Source organism: Pipistrellus hanaki, assembly GCF_964339955.1.
Source record: "Pipistrellus hanaki genome assembly, chromosome: 8".
Taxonomy (NCBI): Eukaryota; Metazoa; Chordata; class Mammalia; order Chiroptera; family Vespertilionidae; genus Pipistrellus; species Pipistrellus hanaki.
In genome coordinates, this window is record NC_140510.1 from 70,462,915 (window position 1) to 70,477,561 (window position 14,647).

The window sequence follows — 14,647 nt, forward strand, 5'->3', positions numbered from 1 at the left end:
CCAAATGGACAATTCTGTGCTCAATTGAACCACCTAACATTTTAAGGGATGACGAGCTGTTCAGGGGTTTAGAGACTTTCCATCTTAATCCCCCCTCTTTTGCAATCTGACAAACTCGGGGGGTGGGTTCTCAATCAGAATCAGAAGAAAAACAGCCAAGTGGATGTTTAAGTTCCATAAAACATAAACTAGATAGAACGTGCCTACAGGAGTGAGTTCCTGAACCAGGACTCGCTCAGAACAAGTCTGCAGGCAAAGAAGTCCGAGTCCCACAGCCTTCACCCGTCATAACAGCTCTCAAGCCCTTCACCTGCCCCCCGGACCGCCCCCCCCCCCCCATTCCTATCAGCAATGCTGAGCCACAGAGCAGGACCGGCGAGGGGGGTGTGGCTCCTTCCCATGGAAGCGTCCGTATAATCCCGCTGCTCTTGGGAATTGTCGAGATGGCATTTACTCTTAACTTAAACTATAGTGTCTTTTATTTGCATTAAGCCGTGTTTCATAGTAAACAGCCTCCCTCTCCGAGCAGTTATCATATTGTAAATGGAAAAAAAAATGAGGCATCGACTCAGACCTTGAAGAACTTTCCTAAGGCCAGGTAGTCCAGCCCGTCGGAGCAGTTGAACACGACACACTGTTTGGCCACGGCCTTGGCCAAGTCTTTGGTGGTTTCCGTCTTCCCGGTGCCAGCGGGGCCCTCGGGCGCGCCCCCGAGGTGCAGGTGCAGGGCTCCGAACAGGGTTCTGAAATGCAAGCGACAGGCATCTGTGCAGCAAGGTGGGTGCAGGCAGCGGAGGGAGCGTGTCAGCGGAGAGCCACCCCCAATTCTCCCCAGCAGCTCTGCCTGCCTCTGGCCCTGCTCCCCTTGGTGCTGCTCTGTCTGTGACTATATTTTACTTCTGAGTAGCTGTGTGCTGGGATGGCTGGGGGTCAGGGGGATGATCAGGGCCTGAATCAGGCTAGTTGGCTGCCACAGTGCACATCATAGCCACCAGTCATTTTGGTCATTCTGATTATTCCACCAGTTCGGTCGCTGGGTTTTTATATATATAGATGAGTGGTCTAGAGATGAGTGAAAGTTATTCCCAATAGATCCTGAAGTTAATGCGTTTACCTGTAACACCTGTCAGTGAGTGGAGTGATCACCAGCCGAGGGGAGTTGCCCAGGTATTCATACCCGTATCGCAAGCCAGCATTAATCATCTTTGTTTCTAAATTATTGTCCTAGGACAGAGCAGATGAAATAAGGTTAGCTCAAATATTAGGATTTCAAATAACATGAAATCTCCAGCTCTTTTATAAGTAATAGCCATCTTATAAACAACATCTTTGAAGTTTATTTAATTCAGTAGAAGAATTCACTATCTGATTTCCTTGTCGAAGTAACTGAAGCCATTGGCTTCCATTTTCCCTAAAGAATATATTCCTGGGGGCGGAGCTTGAAGATGGCGACCGAACAGTCGGACTTGTTCTGACTCTGGTCCCAGAACAGATAAAAGTAACATCTGAGTCGCTCAGGGAGGGTTGATTGGCAGCTGAGGGGCAGCAGAGGTTTCAAGGAAGCTAGGCAGCGATCCGCTGGACAGGATTTCCAGCCGGTGGCCAACACAGCCACAGCGGCGGCCGCGGCGGCTGCGGCGGCGGCAGAAGCAGCGGCGGCGGCGCTGTGAGAAAGGAGTGGCTTCTCTGAGGCCTGGAAAGCCCACTGCGGAGAGCTCCATCCAGTAGCTGAGATGCCCGAGTTGGCGCTGGTGTGTGGATTCAAAGGAGTTCTTCGGTCACCCACGGAAAGGTCAGAATTTGCGGGGAAAGCCTGAGAGATCGCGGTCCCGCGGTGCCGGCAGCCACAGTAGCCGGGGAGTTCCGGCCCTGCCTCCATGCAGCGCCCGCAAAGCTGAGCCCTAAGAAGGCTGCAGCGACATCTAGTGCTGGGTTTGGCATAAGCTTCCCCAGAAGCGGGAATTTTTTTTTTTTTTTTTTTTTTTTAAAGCCAGGGGACACGGGACAGAGTGTTAAGAATCGCGGCTGTCCCGCCAAGGGCGGAACATCTGGACACCTCGGCGCCTGATCCCCTTCACCCCCTAGCTTCGGAATACTAGGGAAGATCAGCCTAGTTGGGCATATCTGGGGAATTTGCAGGGAGAAAGTGCCTCCCTGGAAACAAGGGATCGGAGCCAGAAGAGATAGTCTGGGAGCCAGCTGGCACCCTGCCAGCTAGAGCCATAGAGAAAGAAGGCCGGAGCAACCAAAAAGACTGGGAGGTCAAACCGGAAACACTGACACCTAAGAGCTGAATTACAAACTGCCCTTCTTTTTTTTTTTTTTTTTTTTTCCTTTCTTTTCTTTTGTCTTTTAATTAATCAAAAATAAATGGACACAAATATCTAAGATATAGTCTACTAAAAATTAAGGATTACCTTACAAAACTGAGGTGCAGTGGAAAGCTGGGAACTGCAAGACTGTCTGGTCCGAGAATCAGAAGTGCCAAATACATTAACTGAGGAAGTGAGTGACCAGTACTGGTCATTTTTATGCTAATTTTGCTATACTTTATTTTATTTTCATTTTTTACATCTTTTATTTAATTTTCATTTTTCATATCTTTTACTTAAGAAACAATTTTTTTTTCTTTTTTCCTTACTTGATTTTACCTTTTCAATTACTACATTTTTCAATCTCTATCACTATTAATACTGCTATTTTGCAATTTTTTTAAAAAAAAATTTTATTTATTTATTTTTTTTCTCTTTCTTTTCTTTTTTTTCTCTCTCTAGTACCATTTTATTTTTTCTTTATTTTACATTGGGAGTAACCTTCATTCTATTTTAATCTCTACTATAGCATCATTCAACCCTATCTCAACTCAACCTTTACACTATCACTCTCTTACTAAACTTTACCCTTTAGTCTACAGTTTATCCTATCCCTTTCCGGCTTTAGCTTTTCCTCTATTCTCTCTCTATACCCCCTGCTAAAGCTCTCACTATACTTATAGACCTAAGTTCCAACCCCTGATCCAAGTGTATAAATACCAATCTCTGCACTATATTAACTAGTTAAAAAAAAAAAAAAAAATCCATTCTCCCCTCTATCCTTTTCGCATTGTATGTGTGAAGGTTGATTATTGTGAATTTTTATGCCTTTTAGTGAAATTGTTATGCTTATTCCTGTATTGTTATTGTTGCTTTGTATTTTTTTTTTTAAATCCTCTGTTTTTGTTTGTTTATTTTACTTCTGTATATCATAGCCTTACTTAATAATAGTGGATATTGTAGTTTGTATTAATCTCCAAGTATTGTTACTGGCATTGGCTGGGTCCAGAGGTTTTTCTATGGCAATTTTCTCCATATATATATAGTTTGTTTCCCATTTCTCTTTTAGTTTGCTTCTTCTCTCTCTTTCTCTCTCTCTCTCTCCCTCTTCTTTTTTTCCCTGTTTTCCAACTTCATTTTGTCATTACTTTTTTCTTCTTCTTCTTTTTCTATCTCTTTATCCCTCTTTTTTTTTTAATTTACTTAATTTTTTTTTTTAATTTTAATTTTATTTTTTTTTAATTTTTCTTTATTTTATTTTTACCTTTATTCCTTCTCTCCTATCCCCTAAGTTGCCTTTCTCTAGTGGTCACCTTTATTAGAGGTTATTAATATTGTAAATACATTCCTGTTAAGTGCTGCTTGTGTTGTACCTGGTAGTGTTGTATTTTGTACCTCAAAATCAACGCAGGAGAAGGAATACCACATAACCAGACATCCTGAAAAGAGAGGCCATGGGGAGACAAAAACATAGTCCGCACTTGAAAGAAAAGCAGGCATCACCAGAAAAGGAAGTAAACGAGCCAGAGGTAAGCAGCCTGCCAGAGCAAGAATTCAGAGTAATGATCATAGCATGGCTAAAAAGAATGGAAGAGAAATTTGACAAAAGCCAAGAAGAAATGAGAAAGAACCATGAGGAAATGAAGGAGAGCCATGAGGAACTGAAGAAGAACCAAGAAGAAATGAAAAGTGACATCGCTACCATGAAGAACTCAATAGAAAGCATCAAGAGTAGACTAGATGAAGCAGAGGACCGCATCAGTGAGCTAGAAGATAAGATGGAAAAAAATACCCAAGTAGAGCAACTTCTAGAAAAAAAGATTAAAAAGCAGGAGGAGAGCCTACGGGAGCTTTGGGACAAAACAAAACAAAATAATATTCGAATAATAGGGGTTCCAGAAGGAAAGGAAACTGAGGTAGACATGGAAAAAGTATTTCAAGAAATAATGACAGAAAACTTTCCAGAAATAGAAAAGAAAAAACCCACACAAATCCAAGATGCCCGCAGAGTCCCAAGCAAAATGAATCCCAGAAGACAGACTCCAAGGCACATTATAATTAAATTGGCAAACAACAACGACAAAGTAAGAATCTTAAAAGCAGCCAGAGAGAGACAGAAAGTTACATACAAAGGAACCCCCATCAGACTAGCAACTGATTTCTCAACAGAAACTTATCAGGCCAGAAGGGAATGGGATGAAATATACAAAGTCATGCAAAGGAAGGGTCTGAATCCAAGAATACTGTACCCAGCAAGGCTATCAATCAAAATTGAAGGGGAAATCAGGAGCTTCACAGACAAAAAAAGACTGAAGGAATTTATCTCCACCAAACCAGCAATGCAAGAAATGCTAAAGGGTCTACTGTAAAAATAAAGAAATAAGAAGTGAAGAAGGAACACGGGTATAGAATAAAAATGGCGTCAAATGAGTACCTATCAATAATAACCTTAAATGTAAATGGATTAAATGCTCCAATCAAAAGACATAGGGTAACAGATTGGATAAGAAAACAAGACCCATACATCTGTTGTCTACAAGAAACCCACCTCAGAAAAAGAGATGCACACAGACTGAGGGTGAAGGGATGGAAAAAAGTTTTCCAGGCAAATGGAAATGAAAAAAAAGCTGGGGTAGCAATACTTATATCTGACAAATTAGATCTCAGAGTGAAGGACATAACAAGAGATAATGAAGGCCACTTCATAATACTAAAGGGAACAATCCAACAAGAAGAAATAACCCTGGTAAATATATATGCACCCAATACAGGAGCAACCAAATACATTAAAAAACTGCTAGAGGACATTAAGGGAGAGATTAATAGCAATACAATCATAGTAGGAGATTTTAATACCCCACTGTCACCCTTCGACAAATCATCTAAACAAAAAATCAGCAAAGAAATATCAATCCTAAATGACTCACTAGACCAGATGGAATTAATTGACATCTTCAGGACACTCCACCCCAAAGCCACAGAATATACATTCTTCTCAAGTGCACATGGGACATTCTCAAAGATAGACCACATTTTGGGACATAGGCAAAGTCTCTTCAAATTCAAGAAGATAGAAATCATATCAAGTATCTTCTCAGACCATAATGGCATAAAACTGGAAATTAACTACAATAAAAATAATCCAAAGAAATCAAACACATGGAGACTAAACAGCTTGCTATTAAACAAGGACTGGGTTACCAGAGAAATCAAGGAAGAAATTAAAAACATCCTGGAAACAAATGACAATGAAAGCACAACAATCCAAAATCTTTGGGACACAGCAAAAGCAGTTTTGAGAGGGAAGTTCATATCCTTACAAGCCTATTGCAAAAAACTAGAAAAAATAGTAACAGATGATCTAACTCTACAACTCAAAGAGTTAGAAAAGGAGCAACAAGAAAAACCCAGTGTAAGCAGAAGGAAGGAAATAACAAAAATCAGAGCAGAGATAAACGACATAGAGACCAAAAAAACAATACATAAGATCAACAAAACCAAGAGCTGGTTCTTTGAAAGAATAAACAAGATAGATGGACCTCTAGCCAGGCTAACCAAGAAACAAAGAGAGAGGACCCAAATAAACAAAATCAGAAATGAAAGAGGTGAAATAACAACAGACCCCACCGAAATACAACGGATTGTTACAAAATACTACGAACAACTCTATTCCAACAAACTGAACAACCTGGAGGAAATGGACATATTCCTAGAAAAATACAAACTTCCAAAACTCAATCAGGAAGAATCTAAAAATCTCAATAGACCAGTGACTTGGGAAGAAATTGAAACAGTCATCAAAAAGCTTCCAGCAAACAAAAGCCCAGGGCCAGATGGCTTCACAGGAGAGTTTTACCAAACATTCAAGGAAGAACTAAAACCTATCCTCCTCAGACTATTCCAAAAAATTCAAGAGGAAGGAACACTTCCAAACTCCTTCTATGAAGCCAGCATCACCCTAATACCAAAACCCGATAAAGACAACTCAATGAAAGAGAATTACAGGCCAATATCCCTCATGAACATAGATGCCAAAATCCTCAACAAAATTCTAGCAAATCGGCTCCAGCAGAGCATCACAAAGATCATACACCATGACCAAGTAGGATTTATACCAGGAATGCAAGGTTGGTACAATATCCGCAAATCAATAAACGTGATACATCACATAAACAAGTTGAAAGATAAAAATCATATAGTCATATCAATTGATGCAGAAAAAGCATTTGATAAAATCCAACACCCTTTCCTGATAAAAACTCTTAACAAGGTGGGAGTACAAGGATCATACCTCAACGTAATAAAAGCTATATATGATAAACCCACAGCAAACATCATACTCAATGGGCAAAAACTAAAACCATTCCCTCTAAGAACAGGAACAAGACAGGGATGCCCACTATCGCCACTCCTCTTTGACATAGTACTGGAAGTACTAGCCATTGCAATTAGACAAGAGGAGGAAATAAAAGGCATCCAAATTGGAAAAGAAGAAGTAAAGTTATCCTTATTTGCAGACGACATGATATTGTATATAAAAAACCCAAAAGACTCCATTAAAAAACTAATTGGCTTAATAAATGAATTTGGCAATGTAGCAGGATACAAAATTAACACCAAGAAATCTATGGCATTTCTATACACCAACAGTGAGTTTATAGAAACAGAGACTAAAAAAGCAATTCCATTTACGATCGCACCAAAAAAATTAAGATACCTAGGAATAAACTTAACTAAGGAAGTAAAGGACCTATTTGCGGAAAACTACACGACACTGAAAAAAGAAATAGAGGAAGATGTAAACAGATGGAAGAACATACCATGTTCATGGATTGGTAGAATCAACATCATCAAAATGTCCATACTTCCTAAAGCAATCTATAAGTTCAATGCACTCCCCATTAAAATACCAACGGCATATTTCACTGACCTAGAAAGAACTCTCCAAAAGTTCATTTGGAACAATAAAAGACCCCGAATAGCCACAGCAATCCTGAGAAAGAAGAGTAAAGTAGGAGGTATCTCAATACCAGACTTCAAACTGTATTACAAAGCCACTGTTCTCAAAACAGCCTGGTACTGGCACAAAAACAGACATAAAGATCAATGGAATCGAATCGAGAACCCAGATATCAACCCAAATCACTATGCTCAATTAATATTTGACAAAGGAGGCACTAATATACAATGGAGTCAAGACAGTCTCTTCAATAAATGGTGTTGGGAAAATTGGACAGATACATGCAAAAGAATGAAACTAGATCACCAACTTACACCATACACAAAAATAAACTCAAAATGGATACAGGACTTAAACATCAGACGGGAAACCATAAAAATACTTGAAGCATCCACAGGCAACAAAATCTCAGACGTATGCCAAAAAAACTTCTTCACTGATACTACCCCTAGTGCAATGGAAGCTAAAGAGAAAATAAACAAATGGGACTACATCAAAATAAAAAGCTTTTTTACAGCAAAAGAAACCATCAACAAAACAACAAGAAAGCCCACTGTGTGGGAGAACATATTTGCAAATGTTACCACTGATAAAGGTTTAATCTCCAACATCTACAAACAGCTTATACAACTAAATAAAAGGAAGATGAATGATCCAATTAAAAAATGGGCAATGGACCTAAATAGAATATTTTCAAAAGAAGACAGAAGGAAGGCCAAAAAGCACATGAAAACATGCTCAAAGTCACTAATTATCCGAGAGATGCAAATCAAAACAACAATGCGGTACCATCTCACACCTGTCAGAATGGCCAACATCAACAAATCAACAAACGACAAGTGTTGGCGAGGTTGCGGAGAAAAAGGAACCCTCGCGCACTGCTGGTGGGAATGTAGACTGGTGCAACCACTGTGGAGAACAGTGTGGAGTTTCCTCAAAAAACTGAAAATGGAACTCCCACTTGACCCAGTAATCCCACTTCTAGGAATATATCCCAAGAAACTTGAAACACCAATCAGAAAGGATATATGCACCCCTATGTTCATAGCAGCACAATCTACAATAGCCAGAATTTGGAAACAGCCTAAGTGTCCGTCAGCAGATGATTGGATCCAAAAACTATGGTACATCTACACAATGGAATACTATGCTGCCATAAAAAAGAAGGATTTCTCATCATTTGCAGCATCCTGGATGGAATTGGAGAACATCATGCTGAGTGAAATAAGCCAATCAATGAAAGAGAAACACCACATGACCTCACTCATTTGTGGATAATAAAGAACATTATAAACTGGTGAACCATAAGATAGATATAGAGACAGTATATCAACAAGTAGACTGTCAAGTTACAGTGGGGATGGGAGGAAGATCTGGGGGAGATAATAGATCAACCGAAGGACTTGTATACATGCATATAAGTGCAACCAATGGACACAAAACTCTGGGGAGGGAGGGGATGTGTGGGAGGGAGGGAGGGGGTAAAAAAAAATCAATAAAATATATTAAAAAAAAAAAAAAAAAAAAAAAAGTTAATGAGAAGGCAAGTCAATTAAAAATGGAAAAAGACTTAAACAGATATTTCATTAAATAATACAAGTGGCTTTTAAAAAAAAAAAAAAAAAAAAAAGAATATATTCCTTATCTCTTCTGCATGTTCTTTTTTCTTTTCTTTTTTTAAAGTGGCTTACACTTTTAACTTTATTTTTATTGAGGTCTTTAAATTTGTTTCTGTGTTCTTCAGTTTCTTTCATCAATGTCTTCTCATTTTCAGTACACAGGCCCTTCACCTCCTTGGTTAAATTTATTCTAAGGCATTTCCTTCTTTTTGATGCAATTATAAATGGGATTGTTTTCCTAATTTCTACTTCTAATCATTCATTATTCTCCTATAGTTTTGACCATTTATTAAATTAATTTTCACTATCGCATGGGTGTTTTCACAATCACCATTTTACAGATAAGGAAACTGATGCTTAAAGCGAGTAGGTAACTTGCCCGGTCATACATCTGGTCAGGGGGGAAAGGGGTGCCTGAAACAATGAGGCCACAGCCTGAGCCCCTCACCACTGCACACACTGCCTCTCCCCTATTTTTCCCGGATTCCAGTTCTTGCACCTTCTCTCCTCTTACCCCATTTCATCCAAGCCTTTCACATAAGCGAATAGAATCTGATGAGAACTTTAGAGACCAGATCTCCGGTTGTGAACTCTTCCCACTCTCAACAGGCCCAACCTTTCCCATGGTACTAAGCAGCCCTGCTCCCCCTACCTCCCAACGAGGCGGCCATCACAGCCACCCGGTGCCCTGATGAAAGCCTTGCTTCCAGATGATGTTTCTGGATCCTTCAACTAATGAGCCAGAGAGAGTTTTAATGACTAAATCCGATGGAAACAGTCTGATTTGCACTTTCCATAGATGTCTCGAGTAATCTATAAATGCAACTCTCAACTGACTAATTCCAACATTGTGCAGATTCAGCAAGCATCAGGACTCATTTAAAATGAGGACATTTTTATAATTGCTCATGATTGGCGTGTGTCTATGTGAGTTTATGTATCTCTGTGTAACTATGCATTTGGCCATGGGGAGCTGGGTTAGCTATAGATGCAGTTTTAGATGTGGAGTTTTTGGCTGCCTTGATCTTCAATCTGGAGAACGCGTCAGCAAAAAATCCTGTGCCCCTGATACCATGTCCATGCAAGCAAGCTCCCATTACAAAGCGACGCGCTGCAGTGGTGCTGCAGTAACATCCAGCGCTCACCTGCCAGTAGTACCTGAGCTGACTGAGCCATTCAAAGTCAGATTCATCGCTGACTTTCTTCTTGACCAGGTTCATGAGGACGTCTCTGGCGTGCACATCCAGCACCACCAGGGCCCCCAGAGTCACACGGTTCTGCTTGGACAATTTGCCGCGGACCAAGGTGACAATATCATCAATTTGACTGTTGCATTTTCCCAAGTATTGCTCAAGAGCCTGAAAGAAAAGAAGATATGATTACTCAATAGGATAAGATTTTTTTTTTTTAAACTTGGAACTTGCATGTATATACAGAGTGTTTTCCACATTTTTTTCGTGATTTTCCATATGACGTGATTTCAAAACAATCCATTTTTCTTACCACTGAGGTATCAGGTGATAGTGTTTTTTGTTAACATTGTCTTCCTTGTAAACCATTATACACAAGCGAGCTAACGAATCTGGAGTTAACTGCTCTCATATTCAGCCAAAATAAACCCTACCTGGAATCAAATGCTTTTATCATGCCTAGGCCCTTCAATGATACAAAGATACACTGACTCAAAACCACATCGAATTTGCGACACCCCAGGCTCTGTGACACTGTAACCCCTCCATTCGTGTTCTTGCCCCCTGGAACACCTCCCGGGCACCAGGTCCACAGCCTCCATTCGCTGAGTAACCCCACGGGAGCAGGTGTGGGTTGGCGGCTCCGGGAGTGTGTCCATTCCACCTGGTGCTGTGTAGCACCAAGCGCCAGATGGCTCAGGGTGTTAGCAGAGGATGGAAGTGCCCCATCTTCCACGGGCTCCCAAGGGCCTCCAGCTGCTCAACCAGAGTCATCCCTTTCCACTGTGAACCCCGCATTCATTAGGGGAGAAATCACCGGCACAGAGAATACTGAGACACAGGCCAGCCTCCCAGATAGACCCACAGGCAGAGGGTGAAGGGCAGCCCATACCAGGGCAACCACGAGCAGAGGAGAAAGGAAGAATCTGCATCAGCAAGGAACATGGCAACAGGCTGCCTTGCTACCTCTTGTAGCTCCTGGGTCAGAGGTCAGAGGCCCTCAAGTCTGTGGAGGGAGTGACCCCAAGGCACAGGCTCTCATCGCCTTGCTCTGTGAATGGCTCCATGTCTGCTCCATATCCCCTGAGTGTGTGTGAGTGTGTGTGTCTGGGGGGTGGGGGTGGTGAATACACTAGCAAAAGTACGAGGAACTCCATCTCAGCACCAGCAGGCACTGCTGTAAACCAAAAAGCCACGTGTCTCTAGACAACATGGTAAGAACTGTCAGCATGGCAGACCGTTTTGAGCAGAGGGCACACTGAGAAGGTAGTGACCTACGTGACCTGTCCCTGGAGATTCACATTACCCTTGGTGTCTAGTAGACACGTGAAAGGATTACAGTTAACGCTCCATTGCTCTACCTCAACCCCTACCTGTTCTGGCCTTCTTGGAGTCGGTCCAGAAAAACACACATTTGGACAGAGGGGAGGGGGTTTGATAAACACTACAGTGCAATGAAAAAAGTAATTGGAAGATGCCGATAAATGTGGTTGATCTGTTCACATTTGCTTCTCTGGCCCCTCCACACTCTTTTCCTGTGGTGGTGAGTGAGAAAGCGGATGGTTTGGGGGCCAGCAAGTAAGGAGGGAAGTCCAGGGGGCTACTAATTAACTACTAATAGGAATTTAGTGATAAATGGTATTAAATATGAGTTAAGTAATGAATAGTGTTAACTAAATTCATATACCCAATGTATTAGGCATTCCAAATCAAGCATCATTTGAAATATTAATAATTATTTATTCAAAAGCAGTGCATGAAAAAATAAAGGTGAAAATAGTCTAAATGGGCCTGATACCTGGCCTCCACAGGGTAGCTTTACTCCTGACATTAAAGAGAACCATCCTTTCTGAGCTTCGGAAGCTTCTCAGTCCTGTTGTGACTCCATTTTTAAAGGTACAATTACAATACTGTGTATAATAACGAGATCGAGACTCCGGTGCCCAGGGCTTTCTGGGTGGCTTGCGTTTCTTTATAATAGGGGTGTCAAACTCAATCAGAGAAGGGGCCAAAATCTAAAATCCAGCCTAAATCGCGGGCCGAATGGTTTACTGAACAGTCATAAACTGACAGTGTCATAAACTGACAGCGGAGTGCAGTGATGACAGCGCGGTGCGGGCCACATTGCAAGGCCTGGCGGGCTGGATTTGGCCCGCGGGCCGTGTGTTTGACACACGTGCTTTAGAATAACCGTTGGGGGAAATGCTGGCGAGCCTGCGGGGAGGAGGAGCTCACCTCTTGCCCCGTCGAAATGGCCGTTTGGACTTCGAGGGTCCAGAAGTTCTGGGACACACAGAGCACCGTCTGGCCAGGAAAAACCCTCACCCACTCGATCCGCTGGTACTGCGAGTAGGCGATGATGGCAGCTTTAATGACCTGACGGGAGAAAAGGCCAAAGATGAACAGCTTCACACGTGAATGTGCTATCCAGCGAAGAGCTAAATGCCAACAGATTAGCACGGACCGTTCCATGTTTTACATCTTAGCCAATTATATAAAGACACAAAGCACAGGACCAGACCTTTTAAGTTCAAGTTAATTCCCATGCCTGTGAGTAAAACAAGTACGTTACATAGCATTTTATTTCGCTGGTGCATGACCAATTTGTGGGAAGCACATATATCAAATATTTATTGGAGCGGTCGTGGCCAAAAATATCCTAGATACATTTGGATTGGAGAGGCATAAGGCAATTTTGTTGTAACACATAAACTCAAATACTCCCCAAATGAGAGCCATCAAATTCATAGGTGCCGATTTTCTTTGAGCCAATCAGATCCCCACTCAGCCACATGCATCTGAGCGCCTGACCATCGGGGAAACCACACAATTTCTCTTGAGTCCCCCCGTGTTTCCAGATCTTTCTCCCCCTCTCAGCTCCACTGTGTGATGCCCACAGCAATAATGACCGGGACTAGAGAATAATCTATTCATGGGGAGTTGAGAGCCATAAAACCAGGAAGTCTAACTCATGTGCTTTGTTACATGTTTTCAGTGGCCTCATATATCCACTTCTGCCAGCCATCAGTGGGTGACATTGTCATCTGTTAGATCAATCAAAAATAGTAACATCGCCCTGGTCGGTGGTTCAGCTGGTTGAAGCGTCATCCCACGCACCAAAGGATTGTGAGCTGGATTCCTGATCAGGGCACAACTAGGGTTGCAGGTTCAATCCCTGGTTGGGGCATGAACAGGAGGCAACAAATGGATATCAATGTTTCTCTCTCACACTCTCTCCCTTCCACTCTCTAAAAAAATCAGTAAGAACATATCTTCAGGTGAGGACTAACAAAAAAATAAATAAATATAAAAATATATATAAAAATAGTAACATCGTCTGGGAGGTGACACCCACTTTAATGTTTGAATTTGGGGGGGGGGGAATGTCAAAATTGGATTTTTATAAGAAATATATAAGAAGGGGTAAAACGTTTTAGATTTCTGGTCTACCTAGTATGTCTATGGAGTTGAAAAGGCCTAGGAAGCCACAGAAAGAGGTTAAAAACGAGCAGCTGAGAGATGGGGGGAAGAAGGCAGAGTAGAGATACCCCAAGGGTGGTATAAATATATATTAGAGGAGAAGAAGTAGGACTACATAAAGTTCTATAATATTGAATGTAAAATATATTACCATATCTTTGTATGTTATATATACAAGTAAATATATGTATATATATAAATTATGTATATTTTGGAGGTAGCAAGCTATATTAAAGCCATGATAATCTAGAATAATAAAGGGGCAAAGGTGCTAAGAATATGACTTTTAAATTATTTACAAATGACATAAAATTAGCTTCACTTAGGCATGCAGTAGTCTTTCAAGTATGCAAATATATAGAGCACCACAAGAGTAACACACATGTCTCCTCTGTACATGTATGTTGCATTTGCTGGCATACTTCACCAACACAAGCTTGCACATGAACATCTGGGGAAGATGTTGCTTACACAATTCCTTGCCACCCCAGCTTAATGCTCCGAAATGACAACTGAATAGTTTCTTTAAGCTCTTGGACAAACAAAATGAAAAGAATAGTTGAAATAGTATCAGATATGTCTGAAATAAGGAGTCTTCACTGCATACAGCAATTAACCAACCAATACCCAGAGTCAATGCTGCTAAGTAGTGGTCCAAGTGGAATTCATCTGCATCGCTAACAGCTATGAAAGTGGAAATGCTCTTTGTCACTAGCGATCAAGGTCTACGCAAGATCATCCTCTTGGGCCCGCTGGTCCTCTACATGAGAATTATCATGAGCAAATAACTAATTCAAAAGCTTTATATGTAAGCATGTCCTTCATAGTTTAATTTCTAATAGGGAGAAATGGGAAACTACCCCAAAGATTTTACATCTGTTGGGAAAAGTATGCAGGCAGATATTAAATCCATGTTTTAGAAGAGAAAGAAGCATGAAGGCTTGTGAGAACCATTAAACATGTAGGTTCTAGTTACTTTTTCAATAATGTGCGCGAGAACCTGAAAAAGTAATGAAAGTGGTTGTTGGGATGTAACGCCTTATTTCCTTTGCCCTCATGCTTCCCTGCTCGGCCATGATTTCTATT

The 14,647-nt window shown here is 41.2% G+C and overlaps 1 protein-coding gene across 1 annotated transcript in view; it reads right to left on the reverse strand.

The window, feature by feature from the left end:
• DNAH7 (dynein axonemal heavy chain 7) overlaps positions 1 to 14,647 on the reverse strand; it is a 159,998-nt gene that overhangs the window by 95,163 nt on the left and 50,188 nt on the right. The window contains exons 22-25 of the mRNA XM_084892142.1: positions 12,317 to 12,457; positions 10,037 to 10,249; positions 1,115 to 1,224; positions 575 to 743 (exon numbers count right to left, since the gene is read on the reverse strand). Of these exons, the coding sequence (XP_084748268.1) occupies positions 575 to 743; positions 1,115 to 1,224; positions 10,037 to 10,249; positions 12,317 to 12,457 (633 nt within the window). The remainder of the gene's footprint in view (positions 1 to 574; positions 744 to 1,114; positions 1,225 to 10,036; positions 10,250 to 12,316; positions 12,458 to 14,647) is intronic.